Source organism: Armigeres subalbatus, chromosome 2 (genome assembly GCF_024139115.2).
Source record: "Armigeres subalbatus isolate Guangzhou_Male chromosome 2, GZ_Asu_2, whole genome shotgun sequence".
In the NCBI taxonomy this organism is placed as follows: domain Eukaryota; kingdom Metazoa; phylum Arthropoda; class Insecta; order Diptera; family Culicidae; genus Armigeres; species Armigeres subalbatus.
The window spans coordinates 312,418,161-312,439,814 of NC_085140.1; the positions used below are offsets into that span (position 1 = coordinate 312,418,161).

Here is a 21,654-nt window from a genome sequence, read left to right on the forward strand (position 1 = left end):
AGTCTCTTCCACTAACTGCTCACATTCGCCGTCATACCAGTCGTTTCTCTGATCCGGTGGCACCGTGCTACCAATGGCGGAGCAAAGATCTCTCCAGCCATCTTCAAGAGACGCTGCGCCTAGCTGCTCTTCCGTTGGGAGTGCCACTTCCAGCTGCTGCGCGTATCCTTGGGCTAGTCTACCGTCTTGTAGCCGCCCAATGTTAAGCCGTGACGTCCGACTTCGACGCGTGTTGTACACCGTCGAGAGTTTTGAGCGCAAGCACACTGCAACGAGGTAGTGGTCGGATTCAATATTCGCACTGCGGTAAGATGTCGGAGAAGAATTTACCGTCGATTAGAACGTGATCGAGTTGGTTTTCCGTTTCTTGATTAGGTGATTTCCATGTGGCCTTGTGGATATTTTTGCGGAGAAAGAAGGTGCTTCGGACTACCATTCCGCGAATTTTATGCACCGTTGGCCGTTATTATTCGATACGATGTGCAGACTATCCGGTCCGATTACCGGTCTATACATTTCCTCCCTTCCTACCTGTGCGTTCATGTCGCCGATGACGATTTTGACGTCCCGCAGTGGGCATCCATCGTATGTTTGTTTCAGCTGTGCGTAGAACGCTTCTTTCTCGTCGTCGGGTCTCCCTTCGTGTGGGCAGTGCACGTTGATGATGCTATAGTTGAAGAAACGTCCTTTTATCCTCAGCTTGCACATCGTTGCGTTGAATCCAGACGGCTTATTGGGCCTGCGCAACGCAAACCTCCTGTCTCGTCGGAGGGCTGTCGTGTCAGGTATATTTTGTGTCCCATTTTAACGACTTCCAGGGGCTCATTTTCGAATTATTCTTTGATTCAGAAAAGGATATTCCTTTAATTTAGTGCGTAGTGGCTATTGATGGTAAAAAAAAAGTGTAGTGGCAATGTTACGTGCGTTTGCCAGCAGTGGGAGCTGTTGGATTTTTCTTAGTTGTACGGATAAGGTAGGCAATGTTGCAAATGTACTGAATCGGGATCAGAGACCAACTGCCGTGGAGCTGCTGGTTAAGATTCATCTGCGTGTTACTAGCCCAGCGTTTTCTTATTGCCACCACCGGAAGCACAAGTATGTAGGTCCACCTATAACATGGTTATGGTTTTGCTTCCTACTGGCACAAACAAGACACTTGGGTCTTGGCAGGTCAGCGACTTGTGTCCTTCCTCCCCGCAATGCCACTAACGGTAGCTCCGATTCGGTACCTTACAGTTCCAGTATTTATGGCCAGATTCGACGCACCTCAAAGTCATTGCAACCAAAGTTGGCTAAAATATGCTCACGGGGCATACACCCACCCGATCTGAAGCTGCCACCAAAATGTTTTCGGTTTTCGCGATCGGTAACTTGAACCAAACTACCTATGTGCCAGAAGGTCCACCTCTAAGAACTATACTTTAACCGTACAAATGAGGTCATCTATCTCCGTGACCTCGTCCAGTTGTTTACATTATAGAACTAGTTCGATTCTCTGCGGTCTTATCGACTCCCTCACCCGCAGCCTCCTGGGACAGCTTTTAGTGAGCTCTACGCTCGGTTGCGCTATACGCTTCAGCGGAAGGTTCAGTTCCCCAGCCCTTGAGCGTTGGACGCTGAACACGACCTCACATGGGCTTCATGACTTCGACGTGCCGTTCTTTATATGTTTTTTTTTTATCAAAAAGGCTTCGCATTTCTCCCTCAGTTTTCCAATGTCCACCGTCCTCTTTGCTTCGCTTACAAGTTGGCATGGATCTTCGGACCACTGATAAACTGTCACATACTGGCTGGTTTGCAGCCTGGGCCACACCGAACTCCGCACCGACCAAAAGCTGTTCACGTCGTTTAGCTTTAAGGCGTGCCTTCCCTTCCGGATGCTTGGAACACGTGGCAGTCCGCCTTTCGTCGTCAAGGGAAATCAATCGCATTTTATGGCATTCTCATACCACCCTGGAAGGAGAAGGTTTCGGTCTGGGAACCGTTCTCGACTTGAATAGACCTATCAGAAGGATCTGTTTCAGTTTCTCGTTGATATAAGTTCATCCGCATCGTAAGGCCTGGCTAGCAGCACTTCTAATGATGCTAATGCCTTTACACCTACATGGATACCTGGATGGACACAGCGTCAATACACCAATACCTGACATATTGAAGAGCTCCATTATCGTTGGTCTTGGGCGATGCTCCTCCAGTTTCTCCGAACGTTCAAGGTTTCCAGGTCCAATTCCACTTCAAACAGCCAGCTTGTTCGTGCCCTTCCTAAAAGCTACCGGCATCCTTCCCGGTTCATTGTTGAATACTGCTTTCCCTATTATTTCATCCGACATTCGCACTACATGACCAACCCACTGGAGTCTACCGTACTTCATTCAATTCACAATATTGTTTTCTTTGTAAACTTGATTCAGAACCAATTCGATTTTGACAACAATGCTAAGCCAATCGATTTTGACAACATTCGATTTGGGTAAGACGATTTTTTTTTGAATTTCTCTTTATTTTGAATTTGCCTAAAAATCACGTAAATTGCATAACCAGCCTAATAAACTGGATAGATACCAAAACCAGCGTAAAATAACGCATAAAATCCAATGCGTAGACTCTAAAAAAATGTCACAGTGTGTTTAGTGTCACAATAAGTGAATAAATGTGAAGTATCATGAGAAAACAAAATCCATTCGATTTTTGTAACATAAACGTTCAGAACGTATTGCCAAAATCGAATAGGGTCTGTACATCATTTTCTAGGTGTCTGTCGAGTGTTGTAAGTAGTACTTTTTGCTCTTAAACCCCGAAAACTCCCGGTCTACCTTTTTAAACGTCCACACTTCATGACCATGAAAGGCTACTGGTAGAATAGCAAACATAATATGTTTGAACATTTTACCAAATAATACAAGAAACAATACGATGTACATGATAGCCAGGTTCTGATTTTTGATGAAAACCACGGTATTATGTGATGCGCGGAATTAGGGCAGGTCACGGTATATATATATAAAAATAAATATAATAATATTTATTTAACAAATCTCGATCATTCTTAATGATTCAAATTTGGGTAATAAATTATCTATAAATCTTTTTCATGATGTTTTAAGTGATAATCTTCTTCTTTCATTTACATTTCATGTAAAGTTTCCACTAAATAACAAAATATTAAATTAAAATGTATTATAAACTTGTCAGGAAAACCACTCTAAAGCAAACATTTCGTTTAACATCAGAATTAATCTATCTTTTCATAATTTCATCAATTGATAAGTTTATTTAAAAAAAAATCCATGATATTAGCATTACATACCTGTAATTGTTTCCAGCGCAGAAGTCAAAATAATCCTCAGAACCTCAAATTTCTCAAATGTTTCACTTAATGCAAACACACATCATATTCTTCCTTAACCACTTTTCACTGGTAATGCATTTCGAACTGCTCCACGATTCACTAATAACAAATTATTCTTCACAACAATCCAATACTCTGTGCTGCATTCACTTCCTCCAGAAGCGAGCTCTATCAAATTGGTAAACTATTGGGCAACGAACGCAATCGGCTGTCACTCCAACTTATAATCAATAATCTATTTGCCTTACAAATTTCCATTTAACCATAAATTTACTCCCAAACACATCGCTTCGTTTTCGCACTGTTTCAGAGCACCAACCCCATTAGTGTAAACACGAACAGATGCCGTAAAAATTAATTAGCCCTCTGATACCACTTTTTCCTGGTCGTCAATCATCGCTCCACCATTCACCCGATAGCTGTTACTTCTGATAATACGTTCGTAATGGCTTTCCTAATTTCCCAACTCACAAACGTTACTCCACTATTGGACTGTCCCAAATTGTCCACCACACCGGCCAATTTTGACTCCTTTACCAACCACTAATTTTATTCCTTTTATTAGCAATCGAAACCGTAATCAACACCGTGACTAAGTGAATCAGAGCAACCGATGAGGCGCCCTTGTCTAGAGGGACAACCCGCAACTTATCATTCCATCCCGATCCTACCTCCAGACGTCCATCCCATGTACACATCCGCACAAAGTCTACGGCTTAAAATCCCACCGGGAGTTCAACACGTCTCGAGCGAATATCCTCAATGCTTTCCACACCGAAGGCTCCGCTGCAAATCCGTGCGGAAATCCGAAAGCACACCAACGAGTTTCCACCAATTGGCTGCGTCGTCGTTGCCTTGAACCGAAGAGCTTCACAGCTGAGCGCCAACTGACTCCAACTCCGGACCCGGTGGCACAGTTTCCCATCGACGTTGCTGTGTTTTCCACCGTTTTTCCTGCTGCTTTAAACTCTGCCGCCAGAGACGCCAGTGGTCGTCGTCATCATCGTCGGCGCCATCATCGTCATCATTGTCCTGAACTACGGGCGGGAAAAGGAGAAAGATGCGTTCGCTCCTAAATTTAGTCCAGATTCCCGACAACAGATTGGGAGAGGATTCCCGGCATACTCGTCGTGCAACAGACGTGTGGTATTTATTGTGATGGAAATCCTGGTGGTTGGTACATGATAAATCAGATGTTTTGGATTGTTTCATGGAAAGTGATTATTCCGGCAGTAAACTATATTGCACTTTGGTACACCACTGGAAAACTAGAAAATAACAAAAATCATATTTCATTCGCATCGTAATTTTTATGTAGAGGGAGATCCCCCAGCGCCAGACACCTCCTAATACCGGAATGAATACCTTCCGACACTTTTTGTAGTACAAAAGAAGCTATTTGAAAACTCTTTACCTGCACGATCCCAAAATTGTAAGTTTTTTTCCTCAATATCTGAGATTGGAAAAAATATTACTAAAATTTGACGGCTTTAGTTTATTTCAGAAGGTTGCAATCAACAATATTAAAATCAATTACATCCTATCTGATTATGTGATGATAAATTTTAGTCATAATTTGTATAATGATCTTGATTTATTAGATTTCTTCTTCTTCTTCTATGGCTCAACATTCCAACTGGAACTTGGCCTGCTGTTAAACTAAGTATTCTATTAGCATTTCCTCAGTTAATAATTGAAAGCTTTTCTATTCCCGCCGTTGCTTGAGTATGTATCTTGTGTGGCAAGTACAATGAATACACTATGCCCAGGGTGTAGAGAAAGTTTCCAACCCGAAAACATCCGACCGAGAATCGAACCCGCCATCTCCGGATTGGCAATCCTACGCCTTTGCCCGCAAGGCTACTGGAGACCCCAATTTAACCCTAATGATTTATTAAATACTTACTTGATGGGCTACAGCCTACAGCTCTTCGATGAACCTACGCCGAATGGAGTATCCTTCTCCACTGGACTCGATCCTGGGCCAATCGCTTCCAGTCGCCCTGAACGTTGAGCGCCCTCATGACCTCTTCAACTGCAGAAAGCCATCGCCAGAAAGGGGCGTCCACGAAGCCTGCGGCCTCTTCCGGGTTCTCTACTAAATATTATCTTCGCTTGACGATATTCCGGAATACGAACAACGTCACCAGCCCACCGTAGTCTGCCGTGTTGAATGAACTGCATATGGATATTATCAGCCCTTTATACACCTGGTACAACTCGTGATTCATGCGACGACGCCAGATACCGTTCTCCTATTTACCGCCGAGTATTGTCCGCAGCACTTTACGCTCAAACACTCCGAAAGCTCTCACATCAGCCTTTAACGTCCATATTTCATGGCCGTATAAAGCCACCGGAAGAATCATAGTAGTATACAGCGCGAGTTTTGTTTTCGCTTGCAGACTACGGGACTCAAGCTGGTTACGAAGTCCGTAATAGGCCCTATTTGCAGCTGCAGTATGCCTTTTCACCTCGCAGGTAACATCATTATCGCACTTCACTAATGTTCCAAGATACATAAATTCTTCTACCACTTCAAACTTTTCACCATCCAACACCATTTCGCTACCACCACCACTAATGAACCCACATTGATTGCCAGCGACCATATACTTCGTTTTGCTGGTATTGATTGTGACTCCAATCCTCTTAAAAGGCACAACAGCCTCTTCCACGACACGGCGATCAATCCCGAATTTCTAAAGAAATAAAAAGTCCTAAATCATACTAATTTGAAAATACTATTGGCTCATTTTCCAACAAAAAAGTCAACATCATTAGAATATGTATTTTGTTAATTTTTAAAGTGTTTTCTGAGGCTAATGTGAATTCTTTTGAATCTTGAAATTTATTATGAATTTTAATAGTTAGAATCTAGAAAACCTTCTACATATTCTTTTTTCCAATCTCACAATATTTATCGGAACCTAAGATCTAAGACAAGCTAAGTGAAAATAAAAAAGAAGCTCGCAAATGAGTTTGAAAATTATCGGGTTTGAAGCCAAAAAATATTTTGCTGGATCAGGATGATCACAAAGTTTTTACTACTTTCGGATTTTCAATGCAGCCGGTGGATGGTTCCGCTACATTCAGCTTTTGTGGTACCGTAGAATACATGACTACGAAAGTGGTGAACCAGAAGGGGCACACATTCGCTGCCACATTCGGTTGTTTGGAGTTCTTATGTTTGAGATAAGTCAATTTTTTTTCATTTAATTGAAAATCAAACTGTACATGCCGGAGAATCAGAGCCCGAAGGGGCAGAGATTACTGCGTGCCCGGTTCAAACTGAACCTTCAGAACCGGTAAAAGGTTGGCTTTAACGGAATCGACAACGTCAAAAAGGGAGAGTTCTTTGCAAACGTCGACTGGCACGCATTCAAGCGCTAGGCAGTGCGTACACCCTTATTTCTTATTATGCATCTCGAGAAAATATAGAATACTGCGGCGTCCTGCTGGCTGCTTCTCAGGCAATCGCAACAGTCACTAAACACGACAGAGTCAATAGAAATCTTACCCATCGTATGCACTTGTCATGATAAACACTCTTCAAGTACTCAGTGACTCCGGTTGCCTCTCACTAATACAATCGAGTACTGCTGTCATTTGGCGAAAAGCACGTGGTTTTGTTTTGAGAGGGAAATTTTTCCCTATCTTTTAACCCGGCGGCTATCTTGACGTGTACCTTCGCAGTCGAGCCTGCGAGAGTAAGACCGCCGCGAAAGTCTAGAAAAAGATAAGGGCGACAATATTTCCGGCCATGTCACGGGACGATGCGTACTACTTCGATTCCGAACTCCGAGTACATCAATAAATCGCCAAAGAATTCACCAGGATACCGGTCTTCCTGGTGCGAGTGCGAACGCCCACGAGATTTTCCGTCAGATAAGCTATAGCGCCGGGCTGTTAGAAGACGATACGCCGATGGTTTTATGAATCAACAACCGGAATCGAGATCACCATAGTTAATTATGAAAGGCTTTAATTTAAAATAAATTTGAAGCGGTTAGCAATATTAAAATTCACATTATGATAGGTAGACATAATAGGTTTTAGTTGAAAGCTGAGATGTTAAAAGTGCTTCATTTGAGATAGGAAAACAAAAAACTCAAAGGTGCAGTCCAATCGGGTTGTACGCAAAGGTGACGTAGGACTACGCAGCTATTCAAAATTGATGGTATTTGCCATAATACTTTGTGTCGTTTTATTAACATTTAGCAAACTGCTCGGAGGCCAACTGAATCAAGAGCTCGAATAGTTGTTTCCAGTTGAATGGACTTTGAGTCTTTAACCGTGGAATTAAAATGACGGGGACACCACAATCCTTACTTTGCCAAGTACGCTTACATCGCGGGCGAAAACCAAACGTTGCAAATAAATATATTTGCGTTTGGTTTCACGCCCCTTCTGATTCTGCTTATTTCTCCTTTATTTTGGCCATTTTTGAGGATGATGGCCTCCAAAAAGGTCTTTATACAAAAGAAGGTAGATCCGACAATCCGATATGAACTTTCTTCAGGGTGCAAAACTCAATCGTAATTAGCGGTGGAGGGAGATGATGCAATTAATTTGAACGGATGGATTCATTAACAGTAACCAAGCTACCACGCTAAACACGATGCCGCCGAAACAATCCATTTTCGCAATTAACTCTTTCTCTCCATAAAATGCTGATCCTGAGAAGAACCAATTTTCTTTTCCCAATGCGTCTTTCCAATAACTAACTGCATCCAAACGCTTTTTAGCACCTTGCGTTGAAATTGTCCGACCGCTACTTGATGATTTTTCGCTAAGCCTCCACCATTTGGAATAAGTTTTCAGCATTGCCACTGCTACCCACGTCTTCGTGCTGCTGTGTCCACTCCGCTGCATCAAATTTCCTCGATCCCGATCAAAATGGTTCTCGCGCGCCGGATAGCAGCTTTCTTGTATTCAATAAATTAAGCCCGTTAGCCCCGCCCCTTTGTGATCTGTATGGGTGTAAATATAATGTGCACTCAAAACGATTAATGAAGGGGCGGGGCTTATGGAATTTCTTCATAAGATATAAGGAAGCTGCTTTTCAACGCTCATTCCAGTTCGAGACAGAAACACGTACGGACGTGTTTTTTGCTCGCGCATTTTTTCAAAGTGTTTTTTTCTCGTTCATTCGCTGTTTACGTTTTCACTTGTTGCGCTGGCGTTATTTTCTCCCGGACCTGTCATGGGAGACTCGGTGGCCAATTCGGTCGCTGGAAAAGTGCCTAAGCGCACTGCTCTTGGAGGCGCGGGTAACCCCTCCAAGCAGCTTTTGCAGAGCAACGTGTTCTCTCCGTTGCCACTTGATGACGCCGGCAATCCGCCGAAAAGAGGAAGAAGCAGCAATCGCAGCTGCCGCAGGTGCAACCGGAGCGGAAGGAGAAGTGCCCGCCCGTGTTTGTCAAGGGCGATCCACCGGATTTGCGCCCAAAAATTCGCCAGTTGATCGCTAAATTGCTGAAATATACTTTTCGGCTCTGCAGCGAGGGCGTGAAAGTGATGCCGGCAAACAAGGGCCATCATCAATCCGTCGTGGAGTTCCTCGAGGTCCACAAGTATGAGTACTACACTCATGACCACCCCGGCACAAAGCCGCTTAAGGCTTTGCTGCGAGGACTCCACGATATGAAGGAAGAGGAGCTAAAAGCTGAGCTCGAAAGTTGCGGGTTGAAGCCAGTGGCCGTGCACAAGATCGCTCGCCACGACAAGATGACAAGATCTGACGCACGGCTCCACCACGTGGAAGGACTTGAAGCTGGTCGGCGTTATAAATTACACCGTCGTTGACTGGGAGCGATATCGGCAAGTGCACCGCAACGTCACGCAGTGCACCAACTGCTTCAATTTCGAGCACGGCACCAGGAACTGCCGCATGAAGCCGCGCTGCAACAAGTGTGGCGAACCCCATCTGACTGATGAGTGCGACAAAATGGAGTTGGCTAATCCCAAGTGCGCCAACTGTGGCGACAAACATCGGGCCACCACAAAGGGCTGCCCAAAGCGAGCCGAGTTCCTGGAAATCCGGAAGAAGGTTTCCACCAGGATCATGCCGACGAAGAACCGTGTTCCTGTAATCAACGAGGTGAACTTTCCAGTCATCCCGGCTCCCCGTCGTGTGATTCCAATACTATCACCGCTACAGCCGCACAAGCGACTGGCAGCGGCAGCTGCATCGGTCCAAGTTCCAAAATCGTCGGCACCATCCACCAGCGAATGGCCCCGCTCCTCCCTCCTGGGTTCCATCGGCAGTTGGAGAACGAAGCCGTCCCACCGGAAGAATCTGCTCCGCTGTACACCCGGAGCAACTGATGCCGATCTTCGCGCAGCTCGCCACTCGGCTGCGCGGCTGCAAAACCCGCTTCGACCAGGTCTTCACTCTTGGTATGTTCATCATCGAAAATGGCTGCTAGGGTGAGCCTGGTCAACTGGAACGCTTGCTCGCTCAAGAGCAAAATAATTGAGCTGAAGGATTTCCTTGAGGAGAAGAAAATAGACGTGGCGTTCATCACCGAAACGCACCTAAAACCGGAGGTGAACATCAACATCCCGGACTTCCGCATCGTGCGACTCGACCGGCCGACCAGGGGAGGTGGTGTGGCCATCGCTCTTCGCTACAACATCAACTGTCGTCTGCTTCCAAGCTTCCAGCTCAGTGTCATCGAGGCCATCGGTGTCGAAATCACCACTTCGGTCGGCACAATCGCGCTCATCGCGGCGTACTGTCCAACGCAAGCCAAAGCCGGTGATGGATCATCGGCTGCCCTTCGAAGGGACATCGTCAAGCTGACACGGAAGTAAGGCCAGTATATCATTGCCGGCGACTTGAATGCCAAACATCAAGCCTGGGGCAACAGTCGCGGCCACTACACGATCTTGAGCCCGGATTCCCCCACTCGGCTGAGTCGGTCCGGTGCCCACGCAACGCTCGACCTCTACATAATAAACCTGTGTTACCACGTCTCGCAGCCGGTTGTATACCAGGAGCTCAGTTCGGATCACTATCCGGTGGTGGTGGAAGTGGGCTCCTCGGTCAATCGGCACCAGCAGTTCCGGCGGAACTACCACCGAGTGAACTGGCAGCGGTTCCAGCAGTGCGTCGATAACACCGTCGATTACGAGGTGCGTCCGGAGACGCCTGAAAGTATCGACCGCCAGCTGTGCGCCATCGAAGAGGCAATCTCGGTGGCCAGAGAGCAGCATGTCCCGATGGCTCGGCAGGTAAGCAACTCCTTAAACATCGATACACTCACCAAAGATTTGATTCGATTGCGGAATGTCACTCGCAGGCAGTTTCAGCGTACTGGACTGCCTGAGCTTAAGGCACGCTACGCTGACGAATTTACGGCCTATATCAAATCGTCGAAGAACATGAAGGCCCCAGGCTTCGACAGCATCCTGAATCTCGAGCTCAAACACATGAGTGCTCCGTTCTTCGAGCACCTCTCGCTGATCTTTAATCAGTGTCTCCGGCTCAGCTACTTCCCATCGTCCTGGAAGTCAGCGAAAGTCATCCCCATCCGGAAGCCTGGGAAGGATCCTTCCTCCCCCAAAAGTTATCGACCCATCAGCCTTCTCTCAGGGTTATCCAAGCTATTCTAAAAAGCTATTCATCACCGGTTACTTAAGTCTGCCGAAAATCTCAACAACTTGCTCGAGGAACAGTTTGGTTTCCGACGCGGTCGGTCAACTGTACACCAACTGACTCGAGTTACCAACGTCCTCAGACGGAACAAGTTTGTGTTAAAAACATCCGCCATGGCCTTACTCGATGTCGAGAAGGCATTTGACAATGTACGGCATGATGGTCTGGTGTACAAACTACATCGCTACAAACTTCCCAGCCGCCTGGTGAAAATTATCAATAATTACCTGTTGGCAAGTACATTCCGGGTCTCAATCAGCGGAGCGAGTTCCAATGCGCACAACATCGTCGCAGGCGTCCCCCAGGGCAGTATCCTCGGGCCCCTGCTTTTCAATCTGTTCACCTCCGACATGCCAGAACCTCCAGAAGGCGGCATTCTGTCTCTGTTCGCAGATGACACATCCATCGTCTACAACGGTAGAGTGATCAGAGCGCTAGTGGCAAAACTCCAACGAGGCCTGGATGCCCTGACAGAGTACCTCACCAGCTGGAAGATCTGTATCAACGCGGCGAAGACCCAGGTCATCATTTTCCCCCACTCCAAATCCCCTAAACTTGTTCCGCCTGGTGACTGTAAAATCATCCTCAATGGCACGACTGTGGAATGGGCCAATGAGGCCGACTACCTTGGCTTGACCCTCGACAGCAAGCTTATTTTCAGGCAACAGGTTGACAAAACGGTGACAAAGTGTAACGTCTTGTTGATACTACTGTACCCTTTGATCAACCGCCGGTCGTCATTGTCCCTGAAAAATAAACTTGCTGTCTACAAGCAAATCATCCTCCCTGTGATCAAATATGGCATGCCGGTCTGGGAGAGCTGCGGTAAAACCCACCACCTCAAACTTCAACGGGTCCAAAACAAATTCCTGAGGATGATCCTCAACACCCATCCCAGGACAAGAACATCCGAGGTCCACCGTCTGGCCGGAATAAAAACCTTACATGAACGCTTTGGTGAGTGTAAAGAAAAGTTTAGGGTCCGTTGCTTGTACTCGGACCAAGAAGCGCTTAGGGCGCTAGTTCCAATCTAGGTTATCAAATTTTTATTGTAAATATTAGTGTACATAGTAGTTAGGTTATCAAATTTTAAAGAACACAATAGCGCCTCCTGAAGACCGTCATGATACATTATATTTTAAAAATTAAGTAAAAACATAATAATAAGAATATTAATAACAATAATTGAAATTGAAGTTGGAGGGCCAAGCCGGCCGATCACTGTACATGTTAAAAATGATTGTAGAACAAAAAATGTTTTAAATAAAGAAGAATTTTACTACTACTTTACTTACTACTGCTTTTCAACGCTCGCGAGCCATTTTGATCGAAATTCTGCAGCAGACAACGGACAGTTCGGAGAATGACAAATTCTAAGAATCCTATGAAATTTTCTCGCAAGATTCTGAATTTGGTTATGAGATGTTGTTTATCTTTGATGCATATTGTTGCGAGGAATAACAGCAGAAATTTGACTCAATACGAAGTTTCTTCATATTACAAAACATTATCTCTTGGCATCTGTCTGTCCGAGCGACGTTCACCGACGGGTGGTTGCTGAAGATAGTTTCCACTGAGGTGGCGTCTTCATTGATTTTATACAAAAGCCTAAAATAGTAGTGGGTACAAAAGAAGGTTGATCAGACTATCCAAAATAAACTATCTTCAAAGTGCAAAGCTCAATCGTAAATAGCGAATTTGATAGCGCGTCGGAGGGAGATGATGCAGTAAATTTTAATGGATGGAATCACTAACAGCATGCAAGCTACCACGCCTAACCCGATGCCACCGAAACAGTCCACTTTCGCAATTAACTCTTTCTTTCCATAAAATGTTGGCCCTGAGAAGAACAATTTTCTTTTCCCAATGCTCCTTTCCAACTAACTGACACCACAATTTGTACAATGCTATTTTTATGGTCAACCCTTTCTTCATATAAAATTAGGCTGACCATACGTACCGTATTTAACGGGACAGTCCCGTTTTTTAGACCTTATTGTGCTGTCCCGTCGTAATCTAAAAAAAAACATCAGTTTGTTCCGTTTTTTCATTGATTCTTCCAAAGAGCTCCAAAATATTGTTCGAACAAATTCAATATTTTAGGCAGTTAGATTCCAACCAAATACAGAGAAAAAGGACGAAACCCATAAAAAATGTGTGAGATGTTATGTAGGGAGTGAGTGCTAGTAATGGACCCCTTGACGACTTAAATTTGCTTCAGTCGTTCCGTTAGAGCGAGCTTCTTGATAAATTGTAATGCTGCTGCACCAGGTGACAAGCAATAGGTACCAGCAACGTGTTTCGCAACTAGCCAAAACATTCATTTTAACTACTAAAGCAAGCATTTCAAAATGATATTGCTAGCATGCCTATTATGGCCACCCCCGGGTCCAACGTCGTCGGGTTTGTTTAATCGTCCTCCCATTTGATTTACATGTTCCATTCCCACATGTTCCTGATGCCTATTAAGGACCCCCCCCCTCTTGTGTGCTAGTAATGGACCCTTTAGTGCATGTGCATTTCTTCTTCTTCTTATTGCCATTACATGCGAGCCGCCTCGCAGCTTAGTGTTCATTAAGCACTTCCACAGTTATTAACTGCGAGGTTTCTTAGTCAAGTTACCATTTTTGCATTCGTATATCATGAGGCTAACACGATGATACTTTTATGCCCATGGAAGTCGAGACAATTTCCAATCCGAAAATTGTCTAGACCGGCACCGGGAATCGAACCCAGCCACCCTCAGCATGGTCTTGCTTTGTAGCCGCGTGTCTTACCGCACGGCTAAGGAGCGCCCCTGCATTTACAAATTAGCTAATTTAACTAAGTTCCTGCTTCCCAGTCCAAAACAAATGTATGGAACTGCTGTCCTGTTACATGAAGTAACTCCTTCCGACGGAAGTTTGCAGAAAATAGTCGATTTCAGTGTTTAATTTGGGGTTTTGTTCAAAGGGTCTATTATACGCACGGGGTCCATTAATAGCACTCACTTCCTAATTAGTGTTGCTTTTAAAAGAATGCTATCTATGCCGTTATGTATTTTCCATGGATCGACTTTTCTTAAGGTTTTTAACAGTTAATGAACAAGAAGTATTTCTACGGGAGATTTTTTCATATAGCTTAATTTCAATTACTTTTTTATGCTTATTCCGAAGACATTAAAGTTTGGCCAATTTCATCAGTGGATTGAACGGAACCGGTATCTTGGTAGGCAAGTATATTCTGAAAGTCAGGTCACGCCTCAAAGTCAATAAAATGAAGCGCAGGGACTGACATTCTAATTTCCAAATAAGGTTCATTTCCAATTTGTTTTTGAATCTTGCGAAGCACGTAATTCTATTTTTTTCCAAATCTGATTCTCCACATATGTTTCAATCGTTTGATTCTTTTCGGAACATTAAGAATCAATCAAAGTCTTTCTGAATAATTCTGAATATTTCGAAATCATCCACTGTAAAAAAACGATGACAATAAAAATAATTTAGTCTGATATCGGTCCTCACGTACTTTAAGACTAGTTTACAGATCAGGAAGAGCTTGTCTGCAAATTGCGATTCCATATGTGTGGGCTGAATCTATGAGATTCCGTTCATGAAAATTAGAATTTCGGCTCGCCTATAAATTATCGAGGATTTGTTTTACTTTGTGCCACGAAATAACATGAGTACCTTCTGTGGGGAGAAAATCAATAGACAAGATTTCCGAGATGTGAGGCTACTCTTAGCGTCATTCAAATCAATTTCGATCAAAAAGGACTGAAAATTGATTAGATACGACATTTATTCACATGCGTTAACCATATTCATACAATTAATTAAAATTACTTTTTATTAATATGCTTTCCTTTGTTGAGACTCTTGTTATTCTTATCCACAGATTCCTCCTGACTTATATTAATAGAAAAGGGTTTTGGCACGGGAAGTTAATAATCCCACCCTATTGCTCTTTTCGCATTTGTCTTTTAAGATTTTTTTCCTCTATAATTTTTTCTTATCTCTCATTTATGCCCTGACCGGCTTTATAGGCTGGTTTACAGTTCGGAAAACGTATCACGGGATTTGGTCCCAATGCATTTTTTTTTTTAATCTTTCGTTTATTTCGGAGGCTCAATTGCCGTGAAGCGTTACGGAGAAGCCACGCATTTTTTAAGGGCGGGATTTAAGGAATTGGGGCATTTGATACGAAATTCCCGCCCATTTGAAAACACATAGGCGACCAAATCCCGTGACATGTTTTCCGAACTGAAAACCATCCTTTAGGCAGGGTACTTTGACTATTTTTTGTTATTTTCAATTATTCATAATTGGAAACGTTTAAGAGTGGATTAAAATAAAATCGGCGGTATTTTGAAGAGTGAAATATTTGTTGTTCAGTATTTTTTCACAACTAACTTTATAATAATAGAAGGTTATGGTGGTGAATTATTCACTCTAAAAATTTTCTCTAACTCCTTACACAGAAAATGAAAATTAAGTCCATTAATTTTAAAATTTCCACAGCTCTTGTATTTTGTCACAAGGTTTTTTGACATGTCCCGTTTTGCAAGTGCGTTTGTCCTGTTTTTTCACCGAAATTATCTGGTCAGCCTATATTAAATGCTGGTTCGTTGAGGTTGAATGATCTGCGGCGTGAGCACCATCACTAATGCGATGGATTTCCATTGAAAATGTTACCAGCGTTCGTGATGCTGTGTCTGCTCCGCTACGATTGCTTTGGTGCATCTGGTCTGCGTGAAATCTTGTTCAAACTGGGGATTAGATCCAAATCCGCAAGTGATTGATTTTTAATGTCTGTGCTAGTGATGCATGTACGTGATTGGTTGGTTTACCTATTTCTAAACTTTTTATCAATTACCGATAATAAATAGTTAAAAATCAATATTTTCATATGAATACAAAGAAGCGTTGACTCATCCTTGGTCGAATGGTCCAAAAAATTGAAAATCCATCGAGAAACGGATGAGATATTGAAGTTTAAAGTCTATCATATTTTCGTGACGGTCCCCGATTTTTACAATCGTAAAGTGTACCCCAATGTAGAAAATACAGACGTAGTCCTACATTTCTGTTGATCGGTGGTAGTCTCGTTACTAAGGCTGTGAACCATTCCATCGATTCGTTTAACTTTTAGTTAAAATTTGACAGTTCGATGGTTATTTCGCCGAGGTTAGAAATAACCCTCCTTCGGAACATGGTTAGATTTGACAGTTCGATAGTTAAACTTTGCTCGCGAGAAAATTGGCGCCAAATCCATTTCGCTCCAAATAACTTTCAATCTGTCAAAACTCAAATGGGTCGGCGTCGGAGTAAAATTTTAACCACGATGAGAAAATAACCATCGAACTGTCAAATTTTAACTAAAAGTTAAACGAATCGCCCGGATAAAAAATATCATTGAAAAACAATAAACTTTAATGCTACAGCACCATTTAGTACATAATAATTACTATTGAATGTAATGGAAATTGTACAATAAAATTGCATACAAATTTATGGTTTTGCACGATAAAATGAATGGTAAATGGGACTTTTACAATAAAAAAATAGGGGTTGTTATGTATCTTTACAATAAAAAAATCGAAAATTTTTCATACAAATTTCAGAGCAAAACAATTGATTTTACGGTTCTTTAATTGGATGATTTCTATGGATGAAACAATAGAAAACAATGTGTTTTAATTGTTTTTTCTCACTTTTTTTTATTGTTTTACCATACAAGTACTATCCAGCTTTCCACGCTTGGTAATGGCGGCTTGTCGGTGTATAAAAATCAATCGGTCATTGTACTTTTTGACACTAGCTGGAGGAAAACTCACTGGCGAAAAGGCCTTTTTCCCTTCCCCTCACCCAGGAACGCCAGAGTGAGCTTTCCTCCAGCTATAGTGTCAAAGAGTACTGTGACCGATTGATTTTTACATACCGACAAGCCGCCATTACCAAGCGTGGAAAGCTGGATAGGATTAAGAATGAATTACACTCCAGTACTACTATAGAAATACAATACAATTTAATGTTTTATAAATTATTTTTTTAACGGAGAAAAAAATCACATTTTTTGTGATGCAAAAATAAATTACTTACATCTTTACCAAACATCATTACAATTTGTAATTAACAATTGTGTAACAACAATTGTATTGTAATGTTTATTATTTCATACATTTCACAGGAAATGTGATTTTTCTCTTTATAAATATACTATTTTTCTAACGCACGAGAAAGATACTTTTGTCATCTTATGGATTGATCAGGGTTTTCAGTTAAGTTTTCATTTAAATTTAAATTATTTTGTAGATGCATTTAATGTTAAATAATTTCAATTTAATGTTTACTGAATACTAATTTTGATTTCAACCTAATTAGTTCAGTTAGTATTATTTCATAAATAACTTGAATGTAATGAGCATTTCAACTCCATCAGCAAGGCGCTCTTGTTACTCAACTGGGAACCAATCACTACATGTCTTAAAAAATAAACTAAACTAGTAAAACAGTTTTTTTTTCACCATTTACCTTAAATATTCGAAGGTTCATTTCAAAATAAATTAAAATTAGCTTATTTTAAATAAAAATAGAACAGTGAAACTCTTGCACCGGATCACCCTGGAGCACACGATTGGTATTTTTCGTTCGTAGTGACAAACCCTCTTCGCTCTCCTCGTCACGACGCTTGGTGGCTTTTGGTGGCTCTGAAGCAAGAATTAATTTCACTGTACTGTCGGTTTCTGGTGATCCATACCCTGGTGGTTTCTCGTGGTCTCACCGGGTCCAACCAACCTAACCTAGAATAGAACGATTTTTTTTTCAAATTTTGGTCAGGGTTTTCCTATTTGTTTCTAATGAAGTAAACTTACCAGCTCAGTTGAATTCCACACCGGAGCATCTGTTGTGATCCAAGATGTTAACACTATGTGGTGCTGCCGGAAGTACACGTCGAACACAATGATGGAAAATGATCGTTGCGGATGTCCAAGCGAGAACCAGAAGTTGTCAGTTGACCTGATCTGCTCTTCAACCGTTTGGCCAGCGGCTTCCAACATTTACCGCAACACAAAACACTTTTACAAACACTCTTTCTCTTTCCGAAACTTGTTTCATGTTTTGTAGCGGAAGAAAACATGTCAAATCACCAGCATACACACTCAACGGAAACTACAAAATACTCAAAGAAAAGAAATTAAAAATTTGAAGTTGATTAAAAAAATCGATAATAAAAAAGAATAATAAACATCTCGATAAGCATAAATTTATATTAACAGAACATGAAAAATATTAAAAAAAAAACATTTTTGTTCAAACAATAAGGTCAATTGAAAATTTACTGTTTTATACTGTTGTTTATCATGAAAAGCATATTCGAAGATTCGTATATTTTTTATCTATAAAAATTATTTTCATAACAATGGAATAGAATAGTTTTAACATTTTGTACATTTTTGATAAACAATACAAAACAATACAAACATAATATAATGTATTAGTAACATTTAAATGTATTGTTCTTATAATGTGGCTACAATAAAGATTTTTTTCTATCGTCAAAAATTACAATAAAATTACAATAGATGGTACTGTGTACCATAAAATTTATAATATTTCAATGGCTTATACCATACAAGTTACTGTGAATTTTTATCCGGCGGTGGAATGGTTCGCAGCCTAAGTAACGAAAAAACGAGGGGCGCAAAATGGGAGGAAAAAAGTGTATTGTATTTGGAATACAAGGGGCAACTTGATTTTTGGGTACCGTTAATGTGGTAATTTGGAACCATAAAATGAGTAATAATTTGTTCGAACTCCAACATATTGATAATTATATCTATGGTTTTTCCACAGCAATCCACACGCTCGAGTTTATTAAGTTTATTATGTTACAGTTACAGGTTGCTTCCATCATAGGACTAGGAAGTTCACTACTTTCACTTCCAGCAGTCGATAACGAATCCATTCAAATTCAAATGAGTTTTTCTTTCAGCATATGGAGAAAACTTTGTCTGGAAACTGATTTATATTCGGCGAATTATACTCCAACTGCTACTAGAGGAACATAAATCCAACCGACAGTTGAACGGAATGTCTACCTAATATCGCGTAGGATGACAACCAACATCGTTTCGATGATTGGATATACAATGTACATATATACGGCGTTTAGTCGTGCAGCAATGCAGGACAAAACTGAACATATTTGCACAGAAATGTTTTTTTTTGGAGTAGAGTGTAGTGTTGCCGTTTAACGCTACAGTATGTAGATCTCTTATTCATCTTTTCATCCTTTCAGTAAGCATAGATGTTAGCAAAATTAACAAAATTCGTGGGTTATTCTTTCATTTGAGTTGTGACGGATTTTTAGTACCATAAATTCGTAACTGCAATCGTCGAGAAGAAATAGAAATGTTGCTTTTAACTGTTTACGGACGACCGAAGCATCCGAACGAATCCGATTACTTCAAATGATTAAAATTATTTAAAAAATACCATATAATTGTGCTGGCGTAAACGATAATTCGCAGAAACTTACTATCGAAGCACATTCGAAGGTAAACAAGATTAAGAGTTACCTTATATAATGCACGAGAATGGCACCTCCGCTGCATTATAATGCTGAATTGATATTTTATTTTGTTAGTCCGTTTTACTCAAAAAAGCAATTTTTTGAAAACTTTTATTTCTAGCACCTCGAATTTTGATAAACTTAATATTTCTAAATGTTTCCACGAATAGCCACTAAATAGAAAACAAAATTTCGCAAAAGCAGCATGTTTAAAATTCATAACTTCCGAATCCGCCATTATCCCACCCTTGCTGTGGATCATCGCAAACTGCCATATAAACCAAAACCGCATAGTTGGGAATGATTTTTGCCGCTACGTAGGACTTTCTATCGTTGGACCACCGGTACACTTCCTTCTGTTCGTCTCGCATCGGTTCCGGTTCATCGTCCTAAAATGGGATAGGTGGGATGTTTCAAACTGGACCACAAATATCAAGTCCTCACTAAGCGAATACAGATATAGTAATAGCACTAACCATTTGAACATAGTGCCGCTGATTGACGATGGCAGCTTCCAACACTTTGAGAAAGTACCGGAAAAATTTGTTCCGATAGCTCTTGGCCGAGTGGGTGGCGTTGCTCAGCTGGCAGCATCGTGCCAGGTATTTGGAGCAAATCTGACGATCTGCGAAGGAAGGGAACACAGTTGCACCGATAATTGCAAAAATAACAGATATTGAACTTCCGCTGCTTGAAGGAGCTACCTACCTGAGGCAGATTTTATTTTTGGAAGCATCTGTTTCACTAATTGCACATAATGAGCGTACTGTTCGTCAAGGATATCGATTGGTCTACCAGCTCCGCTAGCAGCGGTCGTCGTTGTTTGGGATGTTGATGCCCCAGGTGCTGCTTCGGATGCATCCATGCTACTGACAGACTGGGTTACTCGCAATGAAAGGATTACTTCGATGGAATACTAACCAAATATAAAATTATTAATTAATTCAATTAGGAAAGACGGCTTTGGCAGGTTTTGTTCTATTATTGTCAGGGGGGTTTTTGTCGACCAAATTTTATGAAATTTGGCCACAATATTCTTTGATATGCAAAGAATGTTTAGGCCAAATTTGAGCATAATCAGTCATAAAAAACCCCCTGACAATAATAGAACAAAACCTGCCAAAGCCGTCTTTTCCCCTATTTCAACATTAAAATGAGAGAAAAATATAAAAAATTTAAACAATAGATGTATTGTTCTTTTACTCTAGTACTGAAATGTGTATGTTATTGTGACTGTTGTTGTGATTGTGATCAAACATTAGACTATTATGTGCATTGAAAAACAAAATGCATTCAACAAAATCCTGCGCTCCCCCGGCTCATGCATGATAAGGTTGGTGTGATTTCCTGTACAGATTATCTTTTTGATGAAAGCATTTAATCAACTCAGTGGAAGTCACTAGCGAAGTTAAGCTGGGGTACGATGGGGCGCGTAACCCAGCAAATCGATAATTTTTCCTTAACTTTAATTACAAACGTCAAAACAAAATCTGATTTTCCTACAATTTTATTTTAGATTTTTTTTATTTTAGATTAATCTTGGAGAAACTTTCGAAGGAATTCTTGGAATGATTTTCAAAAGAATATTTTGCGGAATCTAGGAGTATCTTTAGAAATTCCAGTAGGTATTTCTCCTTCAGAGATCTTTTCGAATTTCTTTCAGGTATGTTTTTTGAAAAATTCTTCGGAAATTCTTACCATTCCAGGAAAAGTTTAGAAATTTACGCAAGTAATTCCTTTGGGCCTCCTTCTTCCTTTGTTAATATGCATTGAGGACTACACTTTGTCATGCCCATTATTTTTATACATTTCTGTTTTTTACCACTTGAAATTGTTCGAAGACTTGTACATTTTCTTAGTAGGATAATGTCTTTAAAAAGTCTCCTGACTTTTTCTTAATTGTTTCTGGAGCATTCTGGAAAATATTGGGACAATGCGTAACCGGCCAGTGGGCAACGAAGAAAATTTCAATTAGATTTATCCTGCCTTATAAAAATATCTAGGAGTAAATAATAAAGTAAATAATAAAGTTTTAAATTTCAGTGCATTCCGTAAACATTCCGCATTGCGCGGATTTGTTGGCAGGAGG

The 21,654-nt window shown here is 41.4% G+C and overlaps 1 protein-coding gene across 1 annotated transcript; it reads right to left on the bottom strand.

Moving 5' to 3' along the window:
• Window positions 1-19,663: 19,663 nt before the first annotated feature.
• LOC134216735 (uncharacterized) lies at window positions 19,664-20,461 on the bottom strand. Its single transcript, XM_062695558.1, has 3 exons — window positions 20,274-20,461; window positions 20,042-20,190; window positions 19,664-19,954 (listed from the first exon to the last, which is right to left on the bottom strand). Exons 1-3 carry the CDS (start codon window positions 20,428-20,430, stop codon window positions 19,775-19,777), a joined length of 486 nt encoding a protein of 161 aa, XP_062551542.1. The 5' UTR covers window positions 20,431-20,461; the 3' UTR covers window positions 19,664-19,774.
• Window positions 20,462-21,654: the final 1,193 nt, after the last annotated feature.